The sequence below is a fragment of the Felis catus genome, chromosome A2 (genome assembly GCF_018350175.1).
Source record: "Felis catus isolate Fca126 chromosome A2, F.catus_Fca126_mat1.0, whole genome shotgun sequence".
Taxonomy (NCBI): domain Eukaryota; kingdom Metazoa; phylum Chordata; class Mammalia; order Carnivora; family Felidae; genus Felis; species Felis catus.
Genome location: NC_058369.1, coordinates 105,712,323 through 105,739,672, shown reverse-complemented (window position 1 = coordinate 105,739,672; position 27,350 = coordinate 105,712,323). Strand labels below are relative to the sequence as shown.

Sequence of the window (27,350 nt, the reverse complement as noted above, 5' to 3'; positions counted from 1 at the left end):
AACATATTATACAAACTGATGGTCAGGAAAATGTTCATAATGTTTCATGTAAAAAATTTATATTGCAAAGCATCGTCTGCAGTCTCAAGAAAGAGTTCTTGAGAAAGCACAGGGATACACAGATGAAAAGAAAGATTACGAAGAATTTGGTTATTTTTTCCTCAAAAATGGGACTTGGGGATATATTTCTTCTCTATTATGACTATCTACATTTGCTAAAATGTCAGTAATAAACAGGTATTTTTCTTTAATAAAACTGTAAAAGCTTTTATTAAGCAAAAAATAATGACTTCTTTGTTCTGTATTTATTTTCTCTCCCTGTGGAGTAAATAGTTGGCACTTCATTACTTCAAATGGAGTAATTATAACTTCCTTTTAACTTACAATCTACCTTAAGCTTCTACTTCAGTCTTTCTCAATCAATTCATCAAAGGATAGTAACTATTCTTGATGAATTCCTAAATGCTCTAGGTGTTTTGATCATAGAAACTTTTGTTAATGTAAAGACCTAGAAGGGGCCACCAGTGGCACAGGGGCCTTAATTTTTCAACTAGGAATTAAATGGTTCCAAAGGTCACAGGTACTATTTTTGTTATAGATGTGATACGAATAGAAAAATGGGAATACCTCTATCTTCTCCTGTTTGTCAGTATCATAATGGAAATGTTTAACAATTTAAGACATGACTTTAAGTAGAGAGGTTGGAAATTTGTGGAAATACAATTTTGTTCTATGACTAAGCAGACCTTCTGTTCTGCTGTTCATTCCTTACCTTCAACAGGAGTTGAATCCAAAATAAATCAGAAGATATTTACATTAAATCATGGCAGCAAATACACCATCTCGCTTTAAATTCACAATCTCCTAGCTTCAGATTTCCTGGGTTCTCATGACATGGGCCAAGACCTCCTCAGTGTCTTGTGTTTTTTCTCTATGACCCATTGTGACTTGTTCTTTTAAACATAAACAGGCCTATGTGTAAATTTGTTTTAGAAAAGAAGGACCAGGAAGTTAAGAAAAATGTTTCTATATCTTCATAATCTTTACTTAATTTTCACATTTACATCTGCCTTTGTTTATTTTGAATCTTTTAGCCAGCCCCACCTATTTGGGATATGAAATTCCAACATTTATGATCTTGCTCCCTTAGGATGTGCTTTCTCTGTCTTCTACAGAAAAGTCAGGATGTTTGGACAATGTGCAATAAGTATTTGGAGTGAATAGTAGGAAAAGAAGGGATAATGTGTGGTCTGGAGGAAGGACAATACCTAACTCGAGACTCTAAATCACGTTGGATGAAAATGTTCCAAGTTAGTGTCAAGACCTAAAAGCATTTAACATAGAGGGTCTTCTATGTTTCTTAACGCTGATTTCAGTTTGGCAGATTAGGGAAATGAGGATGAGAGAAGTTAGGAGTTTTGCCTTTGGTCCAAGTCTTATAAATAGTAAAGCAAAGGATGCAAACCAGACTTCGGGACTCCTTCCATAGTGCTCACCACAGCAAAGGAGGCATCATGGTCTTCATAATCACTTTAGTACAAATGGCTGTTTCTACTCTCACCAAAAATGAAGGAGGCTCTCAGGTCCTAAGGGCTAACCTTTTAATTACCCAGAAATTCTCCTGTCTTATTTTCTTTCCCCAACTGGAAAAAAAAAAAAAAAATCAATCGATTCCTAACCTATGGTAAATACAAATAAATTATAAAGACGAAATATAACCTAGTTGTTATGGTATATTTACTTGCTTTGTGGCATTTTATGGCTTAAGTCAGATAAACATTTGATAACAGGGAAGACAGAGATATAAAATTACAGGCAATTCTGAGAAATGATGTGACCCCATTTAGCTGGCTCCACCTAATCTGATATGAGGTTCCAACATTTGCTGTTCCCAGTGATGCGTTTCTCTGCCCCTGAAATACCTTTATCCCTTTATGGAGAAATCAAATAAAAAGGGTAATTTAATATATCAAATAGTGGTTAAAGTTATTTTAAACTGAGATAAAGCATGTGAAGTACATGTTTGGATAAAAGGATAAAGTAAATTGCAAGTCTGCAAGAGATGTCTGGTTATTTAATAATCTGGGCCAGGACCGCCCAGTGGAATTTTCTGTAATTGAAATATTCCATATCTGTGCTGTCCAATATGGTAGTCATTAGCTACATGCAGCTACCGAGCACCTGAAATGTGGTTAGTATGACCATGTAACTGGGTTTTTAATTTCATTTAATCTTAATTAATTTAAATCAGAACGGTAATAGCCATATGTGTCAATGCTGTATTTGACAGTGTAGTTCTAGAGAAGTCAGGGAATCCTGTGGCCTTGGGGAACTCACCCTGATACAGGTCTGATTCTCAGTGTTACAGTAACATCACCAGATTAGATATTAGATTTAGAAGGTCTAACTCACAAGAAAGTTAACTTGTAAGTTATAATGTAGAGAGCAAATTCACAAGTTACCATACTATGGAAACCTACTTACAAGACACTATCATGGAAAGCTAACTCACAAATTATTAAAATACATAAGCCAGAATGCCAACTGATTAAATTAGAGCAGTTGTTTTAACTGGCTACATTCTAGAACCATCTGGGTAGTTATGATAAACAGTACGAAAGTATGAATCTGAGCCCAAGATTCTGATTGAAGCCTGGTACTGTTGCGGGTTTTCAAAGCCCTCTGGGCCTGTTTCTATGGTATACTCAAGGGTTTAGTGACATCAGCTCTGTTAACTTGGTTCATCCATCTCAACCATCAGGACAGGTCTGCCAAGCATTCCTGATATTAAAATAGCTTCCCAGGGAACTCTTCCCCTGGACAAATTACCATGGCCTGGCAGTCAGGAAGCTGTCCTGGAGCAAATCTCAGGTAAAGATGTTTAGTCCTTCTGCCCTTTCTGGGAATCATTAAACTTTTTTGTGTGTGTGTGTGTGGGGGGGGGGTAAGACCTCAAACTCATTTGGGCATTTCTACCTGATTAGTGCCTGAATAGAAACTTCCATTGTTTGCCTCTGGCATTCCTGATGTGTATGTTTAACAATGAGCATTCCCCCTTGTCTTCTTGACAATCCCTTCACCTGGCAGGCTCTGGCACTCTGAGCTGGGAGGACCCACTACTGAGTGACTCTGCGATTCTGTTTCCACACTTCAAATGGTCTGATAATTAATACCACTCATAATCATCACGATGAAATAATGTATGTGAAGTGACTGTCGCTATACTTGGCACATAGTGAGAATGCCACAAAAGTCAGATCTTGCATCCTTTATCCACCCTTATATACACTGAATCAAATTTGCCTTGGTCAAAGGGTCATTCTCTCTCTTTGGTTATGACCTTGCATACCACCACTTTGATTCTTTGCGCGATGATTTTCACCACTGAACTTCTTGCTACACATCTCCCTGCGACTTACATTTATTCACTTATTACTTGTTCATGTCTTAATCTAATGATGTCACTAAGCAGTCTAGGTCTTGACAGCATACCTTTGTCAAAGTCTTACATTTTAGATTTAAAATTATAACCAGTAGATCTAAATATCCCTCTTCAAGCAAAACCTAAAGAATAGTCTCCTGTGCATCAGCAAATGAATAGTTAATAATGCTGAGAAAGAAAATAAGACCTAGTAATCCTTGGTTATAAAACTGATTCTCTGATCTTCCCATGTGGTTCAATCGTACCTCCCCATTTCATTTAGTCCTGTACATATGACCTTATTTTGGTGAGTCAGAATACATCAGTTACAGTTTATTTGTCAGTAAGGCTTATTCGTGGAGTGTCTATGATATATCAGCACCAAAGGAAAGGGCTGTGGCTATAACAGCTAATACGTTAGCTGTGGTCCCTTGTCGTCGGTGAGCTGACTTTCAGCGCAGGGATGCTACATAGGTTTCACCTGGCTAACCCTCACTACAGACAGCGGCTGCAGGAGCAGTCTGCAGAGAAAGATTCTGAGGTTGCTTCCAAATTTAGTGAGAAGATTTAACATGATCCACCAGTCATTTCCCTCCTGGAAAGGCAGGAGAAGTGGCAGCACACCTTCCACTTGTTTTTAACCCTAAATATATGAAAATAGCCTGTAAGGATTCTCAAATTCAGAAATGTTTAGGAAGTAAATCTAGTCCAGACAGGATCACTTTCCTCCTCTCAAGGTTGGCTCTCTACCATAATGCCTCTGAGCTTCTCCCCTCGTAACTTATTGCTTATTTTCACCAAATTTGGAGATTATCAGAGGAAAAACTTTCGGTTGGATGAAGGGTGGAATGGAGAAGAAGAAAGTGCATTTCTTCTCCACTTTCTTCTTTTGGGGCAGACAAGGAGACAAAGAGCTACACAGGGCATCCCAGTATGATAGCATGAGCTCAATAAACCTCTAGGAGCACTGTTTTCACTGTTCCTTTTCACCACATACACATATGCACATATTGACATAAATTTATTTTGTTTTACCTCCTTCTATCCCCTTAGGAAGAGGTCAATAAATATGATTTACATATTATATTTGATCAGACTAAGTCATGTTTTATGGCAAGAGTGTTGTGAATGCTTCCTCTCTAGCTCCGTAATTCAGAAAATTTCCAAGCACTGAAATTTAACTGAGCAAACTCAAAATGGCTTTCATATATTCTGAGGTACCTGAAAAAATGTTTCCATGCTTTTTATACTACATTAAAAAAATGTATTTTCTTTCCAAGAAAATGTCTACCCCAATTATCCTGTATGACCCTCCACAGTAAAGATGAAAGGTTTTATGCTGACAGTAAGAGATATGAAACAAATGTACTGAGTACAAACATTATGTTACCAAAGGTATTACTTATGATATGGAATACATAAAATAGGTATGACTGTCAAAAGTGTGCGGCAGGGGCCCCTGGGTGTCTCACTGGGTTGAGAGACCGCCTCTTGATTTCAGCTCAGGTCATGATCTCACGATTTGTGTGTTTGAGCCCCATGTTGAGTTTTGTGATGAAAGTTTGGAGCCTGCTTGGGATTTTCTGTCTCCCTCTTTCTCTGATCCTCTCCCTCTCTCTCTCTCTCTCTCTCAAGCATAATAAACATTTTTTTTTTACATGCGTGTGGCATAATTTTTGGAAGTTATGAAAGAACTTGGCAGCAGATGAGATTCCCATCTGTCCGTATGTTTAAGACCATTGCTCTGGGGGTGCCTGGGTGGCTCAGTCTGTTAAGCAACCAACTTTGGCTCAGATCATGATCTCGCGGTTTGTGAGTTAGAGCCCCGCATAGGGCTCTGTGCTGACAGCTCAGAGCCTGGAGCCTGCTTCGGGTTCTGTGTCTCCCCGTCTCCAACTTGTGCTCACTCTCTCTCTCTCTCTCTCTCTTTCTCCCTCTCTCTCTCTAAAATAAACATTAATAATTTTTTTTAATAAAAAGGAAAAAAACCATTGCTCTGCAATGAAGACTGTCTGCACGTGAGTTGCAGCTCTCCCATTCCCATTCTCACTTGGACAAGTTAGGCAGCCTCTCTATGACTTACTTCCTTCACCTGTCAAATAAGGGTATAGAGAGATACCCTTGGTGCTCTGCCCATCTCACTTTGGTCGACTTTGGAGGTCATTTGTAGGTGATTTCTTAAAGGTCAAAGCCTTCTGCTCTCTGTCTCATGGGATTATCTGGCCATCGAGCTGTACTGTATCCATACGCAAGGCAGGATGGAGTTCTGGGGAGTTAACACCCAGAGTGACCCTCAACTAATGAAGGATGGGAATTACTACCTAAATCCTACAGCCTCCTCAGCCTCCTGTGGGCTGATTCCAAAGTGTGTTCCATACAATTTCTCATAGGGTCCCTGTGGGACTAAGCCCCAGTTCCCCGTAGCAGTAAACCACATACTCACAAAGTATTGCCTTGCTTTACTCCTCCTTGGTGTTTCCAGGATCATCTTCAGATAACTACCTGCCCCCAAGTCCTTGTATAGGGTTGTTTTTTTGGAGGAACACAAACCAAGACAGTGGATAACAAATATATCCACTTTCTAGGGCCATTGTAAGAATTAAATGAGTTCATCCTTGTAACGCCCATAGAAGGATTGTAGGCTCTGATGTTTGCCGTGATGGTGGCTATTGTTACCTCCTCTGCAGCAAAAATAAATCCATCACAAATTTGTTTCTTAGATTATGGAATTTCTGTGTTAATATTAAGTAGGACTTCTATGATATAAAGAAAAGCACAACTTGAAAGATTAAGGAACACATAACAAAATTGAGTTTGTCCGTGAGCCACTTGCCCTTACCCCCACAGCACAACAAGATGAGAGAAATTATGCCATCACATAGCAATAAAACTCCATGATGGTGAATATCACAAAAACGGATATTTAATTGTAGTACATTTGCTGCTTAGTTTGAAATAGTGTTTAATTAATGTATTTGTCTTGTCCACATGCACTTTGTCAGACTTCATTAAAATCTATTTTCAGTTTTGGTTTGTTTTTTAGTTGCTGGAATTCATTGAAATCGGGCATTGATATTTCATTTCTCCATTATGCATGGCATAGGACTTCATTTCCCAGTACATTTTGCATAGCTCTTGTTTGTTTGCATTAAGGTACTCATATATTTTAATATTTTTTAACAGTGTGTTGGTAACTCTTTAATGATTTGTAAAATGTTATGAAATACCCAGAACTGAGGATTGCCTCTTGGTTTCCACTAAAAATATACCATATTTACGTGAACAAACCATGGTTTCCTGAAAAAGTCACTTTAAAATCCTTTTTAGGGGCGCCTGGGTGGCTCAGTCGGTTGAGCGTCCGACTTCGGTTCAGGTCATGATCTCGCGGTACATGAGTTCAAGCCCCGTGTCAGGCTCTGTGCTGACAGCTCAGAGCCTGGAGCCTGTTTCAGATTTTGTGTCTCCCTCTCTCTCTCTGACCCTCCCCCATTCATGCTCTGTCTCTCTCTCTCTCTCTCAAAAATAAATAAAAAATTTATAAAAAATAAAATCCTTTTAATATATATATAAAATATAAATAATATATAAAAATTAAAAATAAACAATAAGTATATTTTAAAAATATATATTGTATATAATAAATAATAAATAAAATATAAATATATAATATATAAATAAATATAAATTATATATATGTATACATATAATGATTGGATATATATGTATATGTATATATCCACAATAATATAACTGTAGAATTGTACTGGATACCCTTGCAAACACAATAGCATTTCTAATAGCAATTACTGGTTTTTCATATGCCCAAGGACTGCCAATATAACACAGTTCCACCACAGTGTAATCCTTGGCTTTCGATAACAGGATTTAGAAACACAATTTAAATGGGTCTCCATTTTAGGGAGTTCTTTCCAATATGTGAATACATTTCCTCACGATATTAAACAAATATCCACTACAAAATAAATACTGGGGAATTATGAATTGCTGAATCTTGGAGAGTCAACTTTTAATGTCTGGACTTAGCCCATTCTTAGCACAAGATATAAGAGGAAACTGATATAAAATTAATAATACTGTGACACCTGGTTGGCTCAGTTGGTTAAGCATCTGACTTGATTTCTGCTCAGGTCATGATCTCACAGTTCATGGGTTTGAGCCCCATATCGAGCTCTGTGTTGGCAGTACATAGCCTGCTTAAGATTCTCTCTCTCTCTCTCTCTCTCTCTCTCTCTCTCTCTTCCCCTCCCTGCTTGCTCTCTCTTTCTCTCTCTTTCTCAAAATAAATAAAATAAACATTGGGGCGCCTGGGTGCTCACTCAGTTAAGCACAGGACTCTTGATTTCAACTCAAGTCATGATCTCATGGTTCGTGAGTTCGAGCCCCACGTGAGGCTTTGTGCTGGCACTGCAGAGCTTGCTTGAGATTCTCTCTCCCTCTCTTTTATGTCCCTCCCTGCTTTTGCTCTCAAAATAAATAAATAAACTTCAAAAAAATTTTAAAAAGTAAAATAAACATTTAAAAAATTAGTATTACTGTTAATAAATATTAATAAATAATTGAAAAACAAAGTTATAAAATGAATGCCAAGGAATTATGAATCGCTGAATCTTAGAGATCTGGTTCTTTGATATCTGAGTTTGGTTCATTCTTAGCACAAGGAATAAGATGAAATTGACCTAAAACTGCTGAAAGAAAATAGTCTTACTGTTAGTTTTATAAAATTATATACTATCACTAATATTATAACAAACACGAGGAATGATATAAATAAAGAAAATGAAACCTGCCATTATAGTTCAATATTTATATTGGCTTATTGATGCAGATATAGACTTTGTAGGGGAAAGGATCTATCCTTCTATATAGCCCATCTGTCCTAGAATCACACTATCTTATTTACAGGTCCTATCACACACTAGATCCCACTTCAGCTGCAAACTAAATGAAACGTTACCTCCTTCAAAAATGATTGTCAAATAGTATTAATTTGCGTTCATTATACAGAAGTGACACCTGATCAATAAGGTCATAAGCCTTCATTTGACCTTTAGTGTGACAAAGTGGAAGATTATTTGAACTATTATACTGCAGCATATGGTTAACTACATTATTGCTGTATTTCTTAATGACTCAGCTGCCCAGGTGTCCAGTGCGCTGTATTTCTTATCTTTGATCAGAATATTTCAACTTCCCACACTGGATAACTGAGTACCTAAATTAAATGAGTACCTGAATTCAATATTAGAAATCCAAATAAAAGACTCATTAAAATAAATAGCAACAGGGGCGCCTGGGTGGCGCAGTCGGTTAAGCGTCCGACTTCAGCCAGGTCACGATCTCGCGGTCCGTGAGTTCGAGCCCCGCATTGGGCTCTGGGCTGATGGCTCAGAGCCTGGAGCCTGTTTCCGATTCTGTGTCTCCCTCTCTCTCTGCCCCTCCCCCGTTCATGCTCTGTCTCTCTCTGTCCCAAAAATAAATAAACGTTGAAAAAAAAAATTTAAAAAATAAAATAAAATAAATAAATAAATAGCAACAATGAATGGTGCCTTGAACAGTGCCTGACACATAGTGAACTATCAATAAATGGTAGATAAAAATAGCTATAGCAAAAAAAAAAAAAAATCTATAGCAACCGCAGTGTTCCTGAAAGCATTACAACTCTGCAGCATGTGCTACTTGTCACTATAATTCACATACATATGATTATATATGAATACATATTCATATTCATGTGAATGCCCAGAAAATAGTTTCTCCCCTCTCTATACCAAAATTTATTGTCAAGTTGGCTAACATACAATGTATACACTGTGTTCTTGGTTTTGGGGGTAGATTCCCATGATTCATTGCTTACATATAACACCCAGTGGTCATCCCAACAAGTGCCCTCCTCAACACCCATCACCCATTTTGGGATTTGAGTATGTACTGAGTATCGTGGCTGTAAAGCAAAATGGAAAAAATGATTTAATTATAATGCAACAGAGAGAAGAAAAGGAAAGATTCCCATTTCAGGGTACCTCTGATGCTTTCTTTCTACTCAGGACTAAACTAGAGAGGTTGGCAAATACTTTGGATCCTGGCAAGTTAAAAATCTTTGAATGGTTAAGGCCATAAATGGGCCTCCTCTTTCCACACGGCTCTCTTAATAATATTATTTCAGGCAATGAATACTGATGAACACCTATGTGCCAGACAACGTGCTACAAGAATGGGAAATTACAAAACATTTAAGACAATGTTCAACTTCCCAAGAATTTACAAGAAGACCCTGGAAAATAATGGAGGGATAAATAAGGAAGCTAAAGCTACTTGCACAGCACTCATGAAGTGTTGATCTGACGAAACTTTTGTCTCCTACTGTCTAAGTGTTTACTGTGTCCATTGACCAAATTATCTCAGGCAGCTCAAATTTCCACCCTTACAAAGTACACAGTTGTGACTAACAATGAAATCAGTAAGAAGGCAAGAGAAAATAGTTTACTGAGTGATGGGTGGGGGGTGCTATTACATACCCAAAAAACAACCTTAAGTCTTACATTTAAGGAGCTCAAAATACCCATGTTTGTTCCCAGATGCTGAAAAGCAATGTGATTTTTATTTTTATATTACTTTTCTATAAATCTTTAGAACCTTTAAAAAATACTATATACTCATTGTTCCAAAATGGTCATGAGGGGATTTTCAAAACAGCTCCCTATTTCTTTCTTTCTTTTTTTTAATGTTTATTTATTTATTTTGAGAAAGAGAGAGAAAGGGGTGGGGGGGAGAGGGAGACAAAGAATTCCAAGCAGGCTCCACACTGTCAGCACAAAGCCTGACGTGGGGCTCGACCTCATAAACCAGGAGATCCTGACCCGAGCCAAAATCAAGAGTCAGATGCTCAACCGACTTAGCCACCCAGGCACCCCTAGCTCCCTATTTCTATTTTTGGTATCATTTGATACTATTCTACAAAGATAAATGGGGACTGATCTATCTAAACAAAGGTCATCCCCAGAAAATAGTCTGTCCCACTCTCTATATAGCAACATTTTCAAAATGATCATGCTTAATTTAAACATACAATATTTTAGTTAAAAGATTGAATTGTGATCCCATGGAAATTCAATAAGCCCAACATTATGTTATGAAACAAACATTTCCACAGAGAAACTTTGACAGAATTATAAATTTCCAAATTTCCAAGTATTTCCAACTTTTTCTTTCTTAATCTTCTACTTTGCATGCTAAATAAAATATATAACTATTCCAATATCCAGGTTACTAGCTGTTCAAAATCACTCCAAGTTTTACCTCTCTGTAAATTTAGATTATATAAGAACTTAGGAAGCATTAATAATATGCAATTCCTTTTGATGTTAACTTTGGAGGAAGAATAACACAAATATACCAGGTGATTTTAAAAATAAAGCTCTACACTTGTATAGTTCCTTGGGGTTCATGGGGTATATTCACTTTTAATCTAGCGATGAGAAGAGGCAGCACCAGCACTGTGGGCCACAGCCAAACAAAGTAGTCAAGGTCAGTGGACAGCAGTGTTGTGTGCTAGAGAGAGAGAGAAGTGGGTTTTTGTGGTAGCTGGACGTTAAGTGGGGAGGTGAGCTGACCTGGAAGGAAGCACTCCACAGATAAGAGTATCCAACTACAGCTCCTGGAAACATGCATTTTTATCATAGGATGAAAAGTTTTAGATACCAGCTACTTTTTTCTTTTTTTTTTTTTTTTAATTTTTTTAACGTTTATTTTTGAGAGAGAGAGGACACAGTGAGAGCGAGAGCAGGGAAGGGGCAGGCAGAGATGGAGAATCTGAAGCAGACTCCAGGCTCTGAGCTGAGAGCACAGGGCCCAAGGTGGGGATCGAACCCATGAGCCATGAGACCATGACCTGAGCTGAAGTCAGAGTTTAACCAACTGAACCATCCAGGTGTCCCGATATACCAGTTACTTTAAAAAAAAAAATTTTTTTTAATGTTTTATTTATTTTTGAGACAGAGAAAGACAGAAAATGAGCAGGGGAGGGGCAGAGAGAGAGGGAGACACAGAATCTGAAGCAGGCTCCAGGCTCTGAGCTGTCAGCACAGAAGCCAATGCAGGGCTCGAACTCACAAACCGTGAGATCATGACCTGAGCCGAAGTCGGATGCCAAACCGACTGAGCCACCCAGGCGCCCCTTCCAGTTACTTATTTTTAATGTGCTACATGCTTTCACCTGAAGTACACATGGGACTAACACATGGGAAGGTATTGTAGTCAATATAAACAAGCCCAAGACTCAGCTATTATTTTCCAAAAGGTTAGTTGTTAACTATCCACCTGCAGATAGAAGACTAGTAGAATATATGAATTGTACTTATCTAAATTTCAACTGCTGTTTTGTAAATGCAGTTGATTTTAAAACAATCAACAGTACATCTTTTTCATATCTTCACCAACACTATTATCTAAAACATAGAAGAGTTTTTTTAAGAGATACTACTATCCTTTAGAAAATAGAAAAACAAATGTAATGGGTTTCTGGTACCATGTAGTTCATAGTTAATTGTATTAATTATCCAAATACGAATGATCAAGGAGTTAGAGCTATAAAGGCAACACAGATCTAAAGGCAGTTTAGTGTCTTCCCTCAAGGAACTTAGCCTGGCAAATGATAACACATAAATTTTATTTGGCAAAATACTTGGGAAAAATAGAACTAAATTTTTATTCTTAGCTTAAACAGACATCTCTAAAGAGTAATTTAAGAAATACTTACACTATTTAACTCCAGATTTTACTCACAAGATACGCAGATGAGCACATCATACATATCCAATCAACTTGCCGAGAGAATGACTGAAAACGCTATTTTATTTTCAAGTTGTCAACTATGACTTAGAATAAGATGAACACAAGTCCTATATTGGGAGATCCTTCGGAGGTTAATTTAGCCTATGTGCTATTATCATATAGCCTAAAATATACGAATTTCATCATGAGAAGGCTTCCAATCGTGGTGGTATGCTTTCTGGTATTTGTGGACCCTCACAATCTGCTCCCATTTTCTGACTCTGTCTTAGATCTAATGTGTGCTTTTCTTCTCAGACAATAAAATAAGTAATTTCTGAGCTTCACTGGGAATGAACAGAGGGCTCAATAAATACTTATTAACTGACACATAACATGATATGCCAATTTTCTTTCTTGTCCAGAACCTGAAAAATGATTGCACTGACTTCCCAGGGAGCCTTAGTATTTTTATAAAAGCAAGAAATCTAACGGTTCGGCAATATAGCACTTGCTTACAATTTCCTTATAGAATGGTTACTGCCAGTATTCTTCAGCTAGCATTTACAGTGATGATAGACTTAATAAGCTCATTAAATTATATTGAAAAGAAGTCTTTTGAGGTTAAGGCAAATTAGTTGATTTCTGTTATTTCAAAAAATTTTGCCCCTTCGACATTCTATTTTTGATATCTACCAGATGGTGCTTTTTAAAAAATGAGTCTATAAAACTGATAAATTATCAACCTTGCAATTTTTCCTCAGGGCACTCTTTTAGCTTCCCTCCTAACATTTAGAGGATGAATAGGACCAATGAAGAAAGTTTTGAACCTTAGGGTTAGTGGCATATTTAATTTTCCTTCACATTCATTGATTGTTTCTTTTAAATAGGAAAAGAAGAAAGAGCAAGAAAAAAGCTTTCCATAATTTATGGGCAGTTTTTCCTGGTAAATACATTTACAGTGATGAAAAAATATGGGTGAAATGTGACTTTACCTACAGGCTTTAGTTTAGTTCCATGGACAGAATAATTTTCGTTTTTAGGCAGATGAGTTTTTTTTTATTTTTTTTTTAATTTTTTTTTCAACGTTTATTTATTTTTGGGACAGAGAGAGACAAAGCATGAACGGGGGAGGGGCAGAGAGAGAGGGAGACACAGAATCGGAAACAGGCTCCAGGCTCCGAGCCATCAGCCCAGAGCCCGACGCGGGGCTCGAACTCACGGACCGCGAGATCGTGACCTGGCTGAAGTCGGACGCTTAACCGACTGCGCCACCCAGGCGCCCCAGGCAGATGAGTTTTTAAAAGTGCTAAAGATACAGGAAAGAAGCTGAACATACACCCTATTTCCCCAGACAGTCTTGTTAATACATGTTGTCTCTTAGTGCTGTCTCATGTGGGCCCCCCTTAATTACTCCCCCAAGTATTTTGGTTTGAAGGGTAAATTTACGATCATCATAGAATTAAATCATATTAAAATTATATGAATGGTATGGTATGAACAGATAGCAGCAATCTCTAAAAATAAAGATGAATTCTTTAAAAAACTCTCAAAGTTTTTTTCACTATTTATTGTGTTTAGCACTTTGATATGTTAGACATATTCCAAATACTCAGCATCCAATATAGAGTAATGATAACAGAATCATTTAAATAGCTTAGAAGTCTTTGATTTTAAGTCATTACTAATCATATACTTTCAAAGTTTCTGAAGACAAATAACTTTAAAAGAATATCATTAAAAACGAATCATTTAAAAGGACCATTTTAAAAGACATTTTGAAAGATTTTTAGATTTTTAGAATCCTTTTCTAGCAATATCAGTAGTTGCATTAGAGTCTCAGAAAAAGAAATGACATTCCATTGTCTTCTACAAGGAAACCTTTTGTGTGCGTGTGTGTGTGTGTGTGTGTGTGTGTGTGCGCACACGTGCGCTATAAACCACTTTGGATAACTTCTGAATCCTATAACCCTCTTCTAAGAAAAAAACTTTTTAATCACATAAAATAGAATACAAAGTACTACAATGGAAACCTATTATATTGGGATACAACTATCAAAATGTATTTTCTAAATGTGATAAAGTTATATATAAGAGTTTTCATTTACTCATTAAATAACAATATTGAACAGCAGGTCTAATAACTATCATAATTACCAAGAAGTGACCAACAGCAATGATATTTTAAAGTTATCTGCAATAACATGACCTGAAAAGTCACAGATGCTGCTTATGCTACTGTTTCATCAACTATAATTCACACTTGGAGAAGGTTTTCATGAAAAGGTTAGTAGAAATAAGGTAATTTTCTCCTAACCTAGTTAATGAGCTCTTTGAATTTTATCATTTGTGGGTACAATATTAAGAAAGCCTAGAAAGTCAAACTAGTTTATTATAGGTGCATGATTTATTCATCAAACAACTATTTACCATTGTAATCAGGCTACAAAACAACATTTGTGAAAACAAAAAGCCCAACAAATTCTTTTAAAATGAAAATTCATTGTGTAACTGAGACCTATGAAATATAATGCAGTATATACTGAATGAATTGAATAGAAAGCAAAGTAGATGTTTGCTAGAGTATTTTAAAAACCAAAAAATGAAAATCTCCTTTAAAAAAGACATCACATTTTATATTAAGCATTATGTCCTTTATCTCTATCAGTAATATTTTAAAATCATAGTTATATTTTTACAACTTTTTTCTTCAGGTTTGCACTTCCTTTACAAATTTAACAGTGTAATGCTTACACTTTTTTTCTCTCAAAACTCTGAAAGAAATCCAATAAGCAAGTGTATCAAATGTATATATGCATAATTCAGGCCCTCAACCTCAGTGGTTTCACTTCCTGGAAGAGAGTAGAAATGATTTGGTAATTAAACACAGAAACTGCCTAAGAGACAAGGTGGAATGACAGACACTGGACCTTAAAGGGACCAGAAGCCACCCTGCCCAACCCTTTACTTCACAAATGAGGAACCAGAGACAACAGAAGCTAAGGGACTTGGCTTGGGACCCAAGATGACAGTAGAAAAGCTCATCAGATAGTTAACACAGCCCCTCCTCCACTACTCCACCAGGGCAAATCTTGGACCTGGGTCCACACCTACCAAAGCACAGTTACTGAAACAAGAGGTTACAATCAAGTAGAAGTACATCCTACTTATAAATTTTTGCTTCCAAGTATGAAACTTGGAAGCCTTAAGTGGTGATTACATTTTACAACAGAGGCCTTTAAAGAATATTAAAAGTTCAAGAAGTTGTTTTGAATAGCTTCCAAAGTCTAATTTATTAGCCATGTTATTATGACTATTGAAAAGCCAGTTAACCTCTAATTTTACTTTGTTTTGTTGGATATCCTTTTTTCCCTGATTATAAAATGAAAACACACATCTATTACACTATTACAATAAACTTTGAAAATACAAAGACAAAAACAGAAAAAAAATAACAAGCAGCCAAGAGCCAAAGGCAAAATTAGTAATATTGCCAATATTTCAGCATATTTCTTTCCAGATATATATGTATATATGAATATATAGCTATATACCTATATATAAACTTATATATTATTATTATATGTAAAATTTTATATCCTGCCTTTTCTCTTAGCATTTAACCATGAACATTTTCCCAGTGAATAAAAGTCACTTCTCAAAAATCACTAACATGAATATCTGTGTTTGGTGGTTATTAAAATAGTAAAGTTTAAAGATATTACAATAAAAGGGGTGCTTGGGTGGCTCAGTCGGTTGAGCATCCAACTTCAGCTCAGGTCACGATCTAGTGGTTGGTGAGTTCAAACCCCACATCAGCCTTTGTGCCGACAGCTCGGAGCCTGGAGCCTGCTTCAGATTCTTTCACTCCCTCTCTCTCTGCCCCTTCCCTGCTCCCATTCTGTCTGTCTGTCTGTCTGTCTCTCTCTCAAAGATAAACAAACATTAAAAAAAAACAAGAAATTACAATAATAAAATTATCTCACAGTTAATTTTTGATCAGCAGATTATGGAGGCTATTGCTACATCAAGTGACTCTCATGTATAAAAACGCTGTAAATTAAAATTGTTAAAAACGTGTACAAGATAATCATTAGAAAAATTTAAGTGCAAATAGCTAAAATCATTGAGGAAAATGTGTAATATCCCAGGAAATGAGAAAAATGAGAACTCAAAGAGATATCACCTTTATATGCAGGAGGATTCAAGACAATATTATTATATCAGTAAATTTTGATGGGGTTCTGTAAAGTCAAGAGGGAACAAACATTGGTACAAACATTTTAGTGCTTGACATACCACAGGGGTTCAATAAATATTGTTTATTGAACAAATGGGAATCAATATAGCAATATATATCAAGACACATGAATATGATTATACCCTTGACCCATAATTGTAAGGGCAAATATAAAATATATACACTTTGGCACTCACTGCAGTTTTCTTTAAGGAGTAACATTGTTCACAACTAAACGTCTAAGACTGCTAAAATTGTTAAGTAAATAACGTAGGTATAAAGAGCCATGGAGATAATTTTCAAATTAATTTAACCACTATACTATAATCATAAGTGTCTTGCCTATAATTCGTGGTTTAAAATGATTGAAGTATTTAAAATATTGGTATATTTAATCTTTTGGAATAAGATTTTATTTCAGTCTTTTAGTATAATAATTAACTTTAAAATTGAAAAACATCCCTGCATTAAAAATACATATATTTTACTTCCAAAATATATTACTATAGCCAATCTCAGAACTGTTCCCTGTTTGTCCTGTGTGACAGACGATGAAGTCAGAGCCTCCTCTGGTGGTCATACCAAGGGTGAAAGAAAACAGTCATGACTTTCTATTTTCTCTATACCATCACTTAGACAACCTTGATGTTTCTTCTTACCTAATCTTGGCCTAGACTTAGTTTTAGAGAATTAGCTTAAATTAACACACACACACACACACACACACACACACACACACACACACACACGACTTAGAGTGGTAAACCTTTAAAAAACAAATCACAACACCTTTGTGAGTACTGATGGTTCACTTCCGTCTTCCACCACAATTAGTTGTGATCTTCCTTTCCTTTCATTGTCCCGAATGCCAATGGCAACTTGGCTTGCCTTCAGACGCTCGTATTTGTTACATGAGGAACCACACCACTGGTAAATTTCCTAAAAGAAAGAGACAGATCCTTTGACCACAGAAATACGTGGAGGACATTCAGCCCTGTTGTTATACTCACTGTGATTAATTAGGAAAAAAATAAAAAGATATAAAAAATGAAATTAAAGTTATCTACTGTTGAGGTATATACATGATTTTATACTTCATTCTGTATCCTGTTGCTTTGAGTTAGCATCATAACATAACCACTTTTTAAACATGGGAAACATAAATATTTACTCACCATTCTTTTTATATATCCACTAATTACAATTTATGAAAGAAGAGTTGTATATACTACTCAAATTTAAAATAAAAATTTACCATATTTCAGAAAGGTAGTCGAGAGTCTGTTGTAGTAATGTGTTCTTGATTTATAAAAATTGATCTAACACTTTTCTAAAGCAACCTAATGAATCTTACCAAGAGCCATAAGAATAATTAAAACCTTTGACCCAGTCATAACACTACCTGGAATTCATTTTAATAAATTATTCATAAAGATTAGGAAAAACCATGTGTACAAGGGTTTTCATTTCCATATAACTAGTAAGGCATTGGGAAGACATTAAATGCTCAGTAATAAGATAACAGTTATATATAATTATGATCCATAGAAAAAACAGATACTTAATATCAAAGTTATATTTTAACACAGAAATTTATAAAAATAAAAATAGAATGACAGTTTTGATGTATTATACAGTAAGTAGATTATATTAGCTGCCATTTAGATTAAAACATTGTATGATTTTGACTCAGGTACAGTGTTTAGAAGGTATAGATACAAATGTAAAATAGCCAAATAAAATTTTCTCCATTAAATGTGGTTCAATGAAAGAAAGAAAAATATAATGGTACCTAGGTTTGGTGGGGGTGTGGGAATGGGCATTATCACTCTCTATTTGGATTGTATAAACTGACACAATCATTTTATGAGGGAAGTTTGACATTGTATCAAAAAATTATACGTGTTTTTAGAATCAGGAAATTCCATTTCTAGTTATATTACAGAAATATTCGGACATGGCTTACAGCAAAACAAAACAAAAAAGCCACAAATGCCCATCAATAGGGAGATGGCTGTATAAATGTTGTTCTATGGATATTGCAGACTATTCCTCAATGGCTTAAAACTGAGGAAAATGTTTAAATACTGACATAGACAATTATTCAAGTTATACCATCCAAAATAAAATAAAGACACAGAATAATATAGTTCTATTTAAGTGGAAACAAAATCATAAGCTCTGTTTCTGGGTTTGCAGAAAAATACTTCTATTTTTTTTTAATTTTTTTAATGTTTATTTATTTTTGACAGGGTGTGAGTAGGGAAGGGGCAGAGAGAGAGGGAGATACAGAATCGGAAGCAGGCTCCAGGATCTGAGCTATCAGCACGGAGCCTGACGCGGGGCTCGAACTCACGAACTGCGAGATCATGACCTGAGCCGAAGTCGGACACCCAACCGACTGAGCCACCCAGGCGCCCCAGAAAAATACTTTTAAAGATACGCAGTTTTACCAGATGGATAGAGGCATATACACAGAAAGAAAGCCTTCAACTTTCACTGTATCTAAGTTAAAAGGTTTTTGTTTTCTTTTCTTTTTTAAAGTCACTCACATTTATTAGGTGCCTATTATGAGCTAGAGGTTGGGTATAGAGAGAAGAATGAGAAAGCTAGCAAGGAGGGATTGATATGTAAACAACGAATGCTAGTATATTTGCACTACACTCAGTTTTCAAAAGGGTTCCACACAGGGTTCTTCTAGTTAGTCTTAGAGAGCTGGTTACCACAGTGGTTAGTGTGAAGAAGACAGATCCCGGTGGCAACTTACCATCTATATGACCTTGGGTTTACAATTTTCAAAAGAGCACATCAATTAACAACAACATCAAAGAGCGCCCAAGCATTCAGAGAGATTGGCTCTTTTCTCTGATGATAAGACATTTCCAGCTCAGAGTCTTTTCTTTATTTAAAATTAGTTTACTGATTGGCTAAAATAGGCAAGCTGTCTTCTGGGCCCTAGGGGCCCAACTTTGAATCGCAAAGGCCTGGGACAGTCTCTCTGATCCCTCACCCAACCATGTTCCTGATGCACCTATTCCATATTCCTCTTCAAGAATAAAATACACGTTTTAGGAATTCAAGCCTTTATAAGAAGTAAAATAAAAAAGACTATGTCTTGCAACTCCTTTCACTCTAGAATCTGAACTAGTCTACGTGGTCAAGGGGCATTTCTTTTCTGTTTTTAAAAGAATGGTACACTGTTATTGTTTCCTGTCTATTTTCTTTTCTACATCTAGGCATCTGAATATAGAGAATCACATTTGGAGTCAATTTGAATACTATGCCCAGGTCAGCAGTTAACAGAGTATAAACAAATGGTCGCCAACAATTAGTCAGTGCCTATCACTGAGCATTAAAATCAGGTGATGGGGTAGGAAAGGTGATTTTGAAAAATACAGATACTTGAGTGATACCTTAGGGACTCTCAGGTGTGTTCTGGGCAGCCCTGTTTTTTGAACGCACCTTAGATGGTTCTAGCATTCAACAAGTGCTGAGAACCCCTCAGCCCTGCTGGTGCCCTAGCACATTGCGCCTGGCAGGCTTTTACAAAGAATCTGTAACATCTAATTACTCAATGCAGCCAAGCAGGCTTCTCTGCGAAGTACATCTAGCCTCTTGGCTCAGATTTCTTTCCCATGCTATTCCATGAGACTTTGTAAATGATTCTTTTCTCAGAATGTTTGAGAAAACAAACTTCTAATATTTACATTATGGGGAAATATAGGGCATAGATCAGAAGATCAGATCTCTAGATTTCTCAGACTTACTAGCAACTTTCACTACTGACTTGTATTTATATAATTGTCCAACAGGTGTTTATTTTCTCCCTACCTTACTTCAAAGAGATGATATAAATCATGCTAAATTTCATTAGCTTCTGTAAAGCATTATGGAAGCTTGGCAAAATGTGTTTCGAAAAGAATTGTAGATAATAATTTAATATAATTATTATTTAATGTAGAATTTTACCACGTTCCATGAAACCCAATATATTTTCTATGATATTACCTTGGGCTGGGAGTTTCTATGTGTAGTATCAGTTCACAGATAAATTTAGTTATAGAAAATATTCCTCACCATTACTGATAGGCCTCAGTTTCCACTTTGAAAATAGCAAAAAGAAAAAAGCTGGAGATATCACAATCCATGATTTCAAGATATACTACAAAGCTACAGTGATCAAAACAATATGGTACAAGTGCAAAAGCAGACACTTAGATTAGAGAACCCAGAAATACACCCATTCCTATCTAATCACTTAATCTATGACAAAGGATGCAAGCATTTGTAATGAGGAAAAAACAGTCTTTTCAATATATGGTGTTGGGAAAACTGGACGGCTACATGAAAATGAGTGACACTAGAACACTTTCTTTCACCACACACAAAAATAAACCCAAAATAGATTAAATACCTAAATGTAAGACCTGAAACCATAAATTCCTAAAGGAAATTATAGGCAGTAATCTCCTGGACATTAGCCCTAGCAACATTTTTCTGGATGTGCCTCCTCAGGCAAGAGAAATAAAAATGAAAATGAACAATTGAGACTACGTCAAAGTAAAAAGCATTTGTGCAGTGAAGGAAACTATCAACATAATGAAAAGGCAAACTACTGAATAGGAGAAAATATTTGCAAATGATATATCCAATGAGGAGTTAATATCCAAAATATATAAAGAACTCATACAACTCAACACCAAAAAAAAAAAAAATCTGATTTAAAAAAATGGGCAGAGCACCCGAATAGACATGTTTTCAAAGAAGACATACAGACAGATGGCCAACAGACACAGGAAAACATGCTCAACATCACTCATCATCAGAGAAGTCCAGACCAAAACCACAATGAGATATCATTTTACCCCTGTCAGAATGGCTAGAATCAAAAGGACAAGAGATCACAAGTGTTGGTGAGGATGTGGCAAAAAGGGAACCCTTATGCACTGTGGATGGGGACGTAAATTGGTGCAACCACCGTGGAAAACAGTATGGATGTTCTCAAAAATTAAAAATAGAACTACCCTATGATCCACTAATTCCGCTCTTGGAATAAAGAAAATGAAAACACTAACTTGAAAAAGTATACACACTCCATGTTCACTGCCGCATTATTTATAATAGCCAAGCTGTGTAAGCAACCTATACATCCACCTGATAAATGAATGGATAAAGAAGACACACACATACACACACCTGATATTACTCAGGCATAAGAAAGAACAGGATTATATCATTTGTGACAACATGGATAGACCTAAAGGGTAATATGGTAAGTAAAATAAGTCATACAGAGAAAGACAAATATCAAGATTTCACTTAAATGTGGAATCTAAAAAAAAAAAACAGACAAAAACCAGAAACAGAATCATAAATACAGAGAACAAACTAGTGGTTGCCAGAAAGGAGAAGGGTGGATGAAATAGGTTACTGGGATTAAGAGATACAAACTTCTAGTTATAAGATAAATGAGTCACAGGGATGAAAAGTACAGCATAAGAAATATAATCAACAACATTGTAATAACATTATATGGTGACAGATGGTGACCACACTTATCGTGGTGAATGCTGTGTAATGTGTGGAACTGTCAAATCCCTATGTTGTACACCTGAAACTAATACAACATTGTATGGCAACTATACTTCAATAAAAAAATTTTTAAATAGTGAAATCTTATGTAGGAAATGCTCATAAAAATAACAAAACTTTTAAAAGTAGAATTTTCCTTTTAACTCAAAATGACCAAATCACTAAAGAAAGCGTGACAAAATTTCTAATTGGACATGAAAATGAACGCTTTGTGTTATGCTTACTCTTTTGTCATTTATTTTGTGCTGCTATTTCTATAAAAGCAACAGATTATCTTATTTACTAGACTTAATTTTCCATGGTTAATTCAGACATGAAATACAATGAAATATACACTGCACTTATAAACTGCCAAAAGCCAGAATTGTTTAAAGAGTTATATTAATTAAAAAAACCCTTTTCTTTCAAAGTTGCTTAAGTTTTTCTGCAAAATATATTTCATTTGATCATGGCAGCAATGCATTAAAACATGTTTTACATTTTAAACAGAAAAATCTATTTAAATTTTAAACGGAATCTTAGCAATCCATTAAATTTGAGCAATTTAAATTCTATCACGGGTGGATGATGTGTTTAGGACATCACATTTTAACAAAGCTCTACTGTACTGAAATAAATGTGTGCAGTACTATTAATAAGTTGTACTGACAACACTTACTTTATTCAGAGGTAGCTGGTTAAGACCACTTCACCACTCTGTGCACAAGGAAACTCTGTACTCAATTGGCCTTGTGCTTGTAATTTAACTCACCCTATTTTTTGGAAAGAGTGAGCTAAAGAAAAAAAAAAAAAAACCCAAAAATGCTACACAAAGCTAAAAAATCCCTGAACTGATGTAATAGGTTGATATGTATTACTACAACAAAAAGTTTTCATTGTAATTTAAATGGTTTTATTTATAATACTTTAATGGGATTTATTTAAAAAGCCTGTTGTAAATCTGATTTAAGTAGACTCAACGTTGAAAATTACAAAGCAAACATGGTTTCAGGGGTAACTATTTACCCTCTAGGATCCTAAGGAATTTGACAACTCAACACTAAATGTTCTACTTCTTTGGGGGAAGGGACATAAAACCCTTTGTCAATAGGGAAGCATCCATTTGCTTCAGAATGAAATGCACTTAAATTCTGGCAAATATTTGCTGATGTACATATTGCTTCTGGACACCCTACAGTTGGAAGTTTGTGAAATTACAATTAACTCTTAATATACAAACTATTAAAGGAAAACAAAATTACTCTGGATAACTGGAAAAGTACATAAGACAGTAAATATAAATCTGTTACAGGCAATTCATTTGGACCACCAATAACAAGAAATAAAAGCAACTGAGTGAAATTTATGGAAACAACCACACCAAGGACAAAGTAGACGTTTCCAAAATTTCCTTTAAACTACGTGGTCAGAGTTAACAAAACATAAAAGTGCAGTCAAACCTCATTTGAGGACAGGAAATAAGAGCAGAAATAAAACAATGCTCAGTGATGTCCTTGAAGGGAAACAAGATTTCAGAAGCTGAGTTTAAGGAGCACCCACAACTGCCCATGTGATGTTGACTCATAACATGCAAGGAATTCATCACAGACTCATTATTCTTTTGTCTTTTACTAAGTTTTTTATTCTAAATACATCTATAATTTTATAAAAGGAAAAGAGGGGCCAGACCTCTTCCTTTCCCTTGCCTCTACTGGCTTTATTTTTACTGTGTGTAGTTTTCCCTTAGATCTAGTTAACTAAATATAAAAGTTTATTCAGATATCCCTTTTTGCTGGAGGCTCTCTAAGCATAACTTAAACATGGTAATGACTTGTGAGATACCTCCTGTTTCTATTTCAAAACTTTAAACCATGACTTTTATTTTTTTTTGTTTAGCTTTTAGACAAACAAGTATTTATTTACATCCTATTTTGTTGTTCAAACCCAAACAAGGCCAATATCATTCACTGACCCATATGTGTATTTTTAAAAACACCTCTGATTGAAGAATGGAAGATGAATAGATTGTGTGTGTATGGCCACTAAAGGCTTGGTGACAAGAAAGGAAGGGATTGCAATATGAACTAGAGCACAGCAATGGTGATGGAGAAGAGAAGAATCGAGCAATAGCTAAAAGGTTAAAGCCTACAGGATTGGTCTACAATGCCCTTTGGATGTATCCTGTAAGACCGGGCGAGGGGGATATGACTTGCGCCCTTCTAGACTGGCTGCTGGTAGTGATGTCATGAGGTGACAGCTTTGGGATCATTCCTTTCACAACAATAGTGGGAGGTGGTGAAATTATGTTCTTTATACTCTTCAGACTACTTGGAAAATCAAACAAGTTTTATCGTCACTTTTCATCAAAATAACTTCTGCCAGCCATGTAAGTTGGTGACTTAACTATTTTTAATTCTGTTTACTGGTTTTTCAGACACATAACCCTGAATTTTTCAGCACCTTTAGATGTTTGCCATATTGAAATGGTTTTCAATGTTAACTGTACAATAAAATGACCCAGGTTGAGGCCCAAAAACTACTTACACCAAAGTCCCATCCCAAACCATTAAAATCAGAATCTTTATGGGTCAATTCATATAGGCATCAGTATTTTAAAAAACTTTTCCTAGTGATGGGGCAACTGGGTGGCTCAGTCAGTTAAGGGTCCGACTTTGGCTCAGGTCATGACATCATGGCTAGTGAGTTCAAGTCTGGCCATCCAGCTCTGGGCTCAGAGCTCAGAGCCTGGAGCCTGCTAAGGATTCTGTGTCTCCCCCTCTCTCTGCCCCTCACCTGCTCACAGTCTCTCTCTCTTTCAAAAATAAATAAACATTAAAAAAATTATTCAAATCTCTTCCTAGTGATTCTAACGTGAAACTGAGAATTAAAACATAAATCATTTTACCTTGGGAGTTGTCTTTCCTAGGGCCCTTGTAATGTGTCTGTGTCTGCATTCTAGCACTTCTCACCTTCTACCTTGTCATACCCCAAGGCTTGTATGTGTCTGTGCCTCTCACCATTTGAGAGCACCTGGAGGCCAAAGGTTAGCTGGTTTCCATCATTATACTCAGGTACCCAGTGCACACTAAGTGCACAATAACTATCATTCATCCCTACTTTTGTTGCAGGGTAAATTTTAGAAATTTAATAATAGGTTTATCTTTCCCATTATCTTCTCTTGCTGCCTCAAGGCTTTCCCCTTATCAGTCTAATGGAATGCATTATTTTTGGGTAATGACAAATTTATTCAGAACAAAGAATTGTCCATTTTTTTGTTCTAAGGTAAACATTTTTAAGTGATAGCAGACACAAAGTCTGAAAGCCAACATAGGTTTCATTTATAAGAGCTTTGATTTTGTAAAAGTTCTCTGAGGGAAGGAGTGAGGATGCAACCAATAGAAATTTAGTTTTGCACAGCAAGAGTCTTGGCCTTAGGGGCTAGAGTGTACTGCAGGAACCAAGGAGCAGGCAGCACTGTGAAATGGTGTCAGGCTGACTTGTCAGGTCCAGGGAGAGAAAAGTAGATTATAGGGGAACTAGAATCAGATGCAATGAATCTTTGAGAAGAGCTCAGTACATTCCCCTCCAACATATTTGTCATATATTCATCCATGACCCTGAGCATTAGAGTAGAAACACCTGTGGGCAGTGTCCAGGCAATCAGACCAATGTCTACTGGTACAATGTGGGTACAGTGTCCCCACAACTGCATGTGGCAAAAATAAGGGAAAAATATGTATGGGAAAAATAAGGCAGAATTCCTGAGGGGCTACCGGAATGACTGACAAAACCAGAAAGGGTCTTGCGGTGGATATGTGGACATATCAGATCAAATAAGGCCATAGATATTTTTCCAGCAAAAATCTTGGGACAGAGACCAAAGCCCAAAGCTTAAAACCCAAAGCTCAAAGATGAATGAAAGGGCCAAGACTCAATGAATGATAGAGAGGAGTGAGGGCTAAAGCCTGCAAACCAGATTCACTTCCGATGTCAATCTCGTCCCCCATCCCCAGTCCATAATATTACACAAACATCCCCTGTACCTGATGGATGGAAAAGAGAATTGGTGAGATAAGTATGATTTGCTTTAATGATAAACAAAGCTCACCTTAATAGGGCAAGATTATTTTATTTTTAACCCTTCTGTAGCAATAGAAGCTTAACTATAAAGTCAAGCTGAACTATAGATGAAAAAAGAGAATTACATCTCTATATACATGACTGCATGAGACTATACGCTTTATGTTAGACAGATGTACATTTGTTGAAACATTTCTTGAGTGACTGTACTTTCTGGGCCTTATATCATAGACAAAGTGAGTGAGTGAGTGAGGCTAATAAGTGAGTGGAGAGGCAATATGGAAAACACTCAAAGTAAGTGTGCATGGTAACAGGAAATATGAGATAAAGGATTGCCTAATTTTACAGGAGCGTGATGTAGGACAGGGGAAGAAGGGAGGAAGAGGTCAAGGAGTACATTATAAAGAAGCAATATCACAGTTGAATATTAAGGATGAGATGACAATGGGATGCTTACCAAAGAAAAGTGTTGCAGAGGAAAAGTGGATTCTAGGCAAAGGAAATAATGTGTGTAAAAGCAAAAACATGGTGACTTGAGGGGAAGTCTCATGCCCAGCACAATGAGATAGTACCATGGTGATGAAGAACACGGGAAGGATTCAGGAGACACTCAGGAAGTAGAAGAGAGCAGACCTAGTGACTGAATGAATGTGCAGCCCCTGGGAGAAGTCATCTGGATGACTTCTGGATTTGGGGTTGGAGGTCTAAATGACTGGTAGCTTCATTCAACTCATGAGAACAAGAAGATACGAAATCATTTTGGAATCAGAGGGTGAGGTTGTAGGTTCCATTTTTAGACTTATCCAGTGAGGATCTTGTGATATACACAAGAAACATCTGGGAGGTAGTGTGAAATACTGATACAGAGCTCAGGCAGATTTACCAGTGGGTGAGTAGTTGAAGCTTTTGGGTGAGGATATGTTTGCTCAGTAAGAATGAGTAAAGAGACAATGATAAAAGTGGAATCCTTTAAGGTCAGGAACAAGACAGGGATGTCCACTCACGCCACTGTTATTCAACATAGTATTGGAAGTCTTAGCCTCTGCAATCAGACAACACAAAGAAATAAAAGGCATCCAAATCGGCCAGGAGGAGGTCAAACTTTCACTCTTCGCAGATGACATGATACTCTATATGGAAAACCCAAAAGATTCCACCAAAAAACTGCTAGAATTGATTCATGCATTCAGTAAAGTTGCAGGATATAAAATCAATGCACAGAAATTGGTTGCATTCCTATACACCAACAAT

General features: G+C 36.4%; 1 protein-coding gene across 1 annotated transcript in view; it reads right to left on the bottom strand.

The window, feature by feature from the left end:
- The window catches only part of SCIN (scinderin), an 80,059-nt gene that overhangs the window by 35,907 nt on the left and 16,802 nt on the right, over positions 1 to 27,350 (bottom strand). The window contains exon 4 of the mRNA XM_003982807.6: positions 17,238 to 17,387. Within this exon, the coding sequence (XP_003982856.3) occupies positions 17,238 to 17,387 (150 nt within the window). The remainder of the gene's footprint in view (positions 1 to 17,237; positions 17,388 to 27,350) is intronic.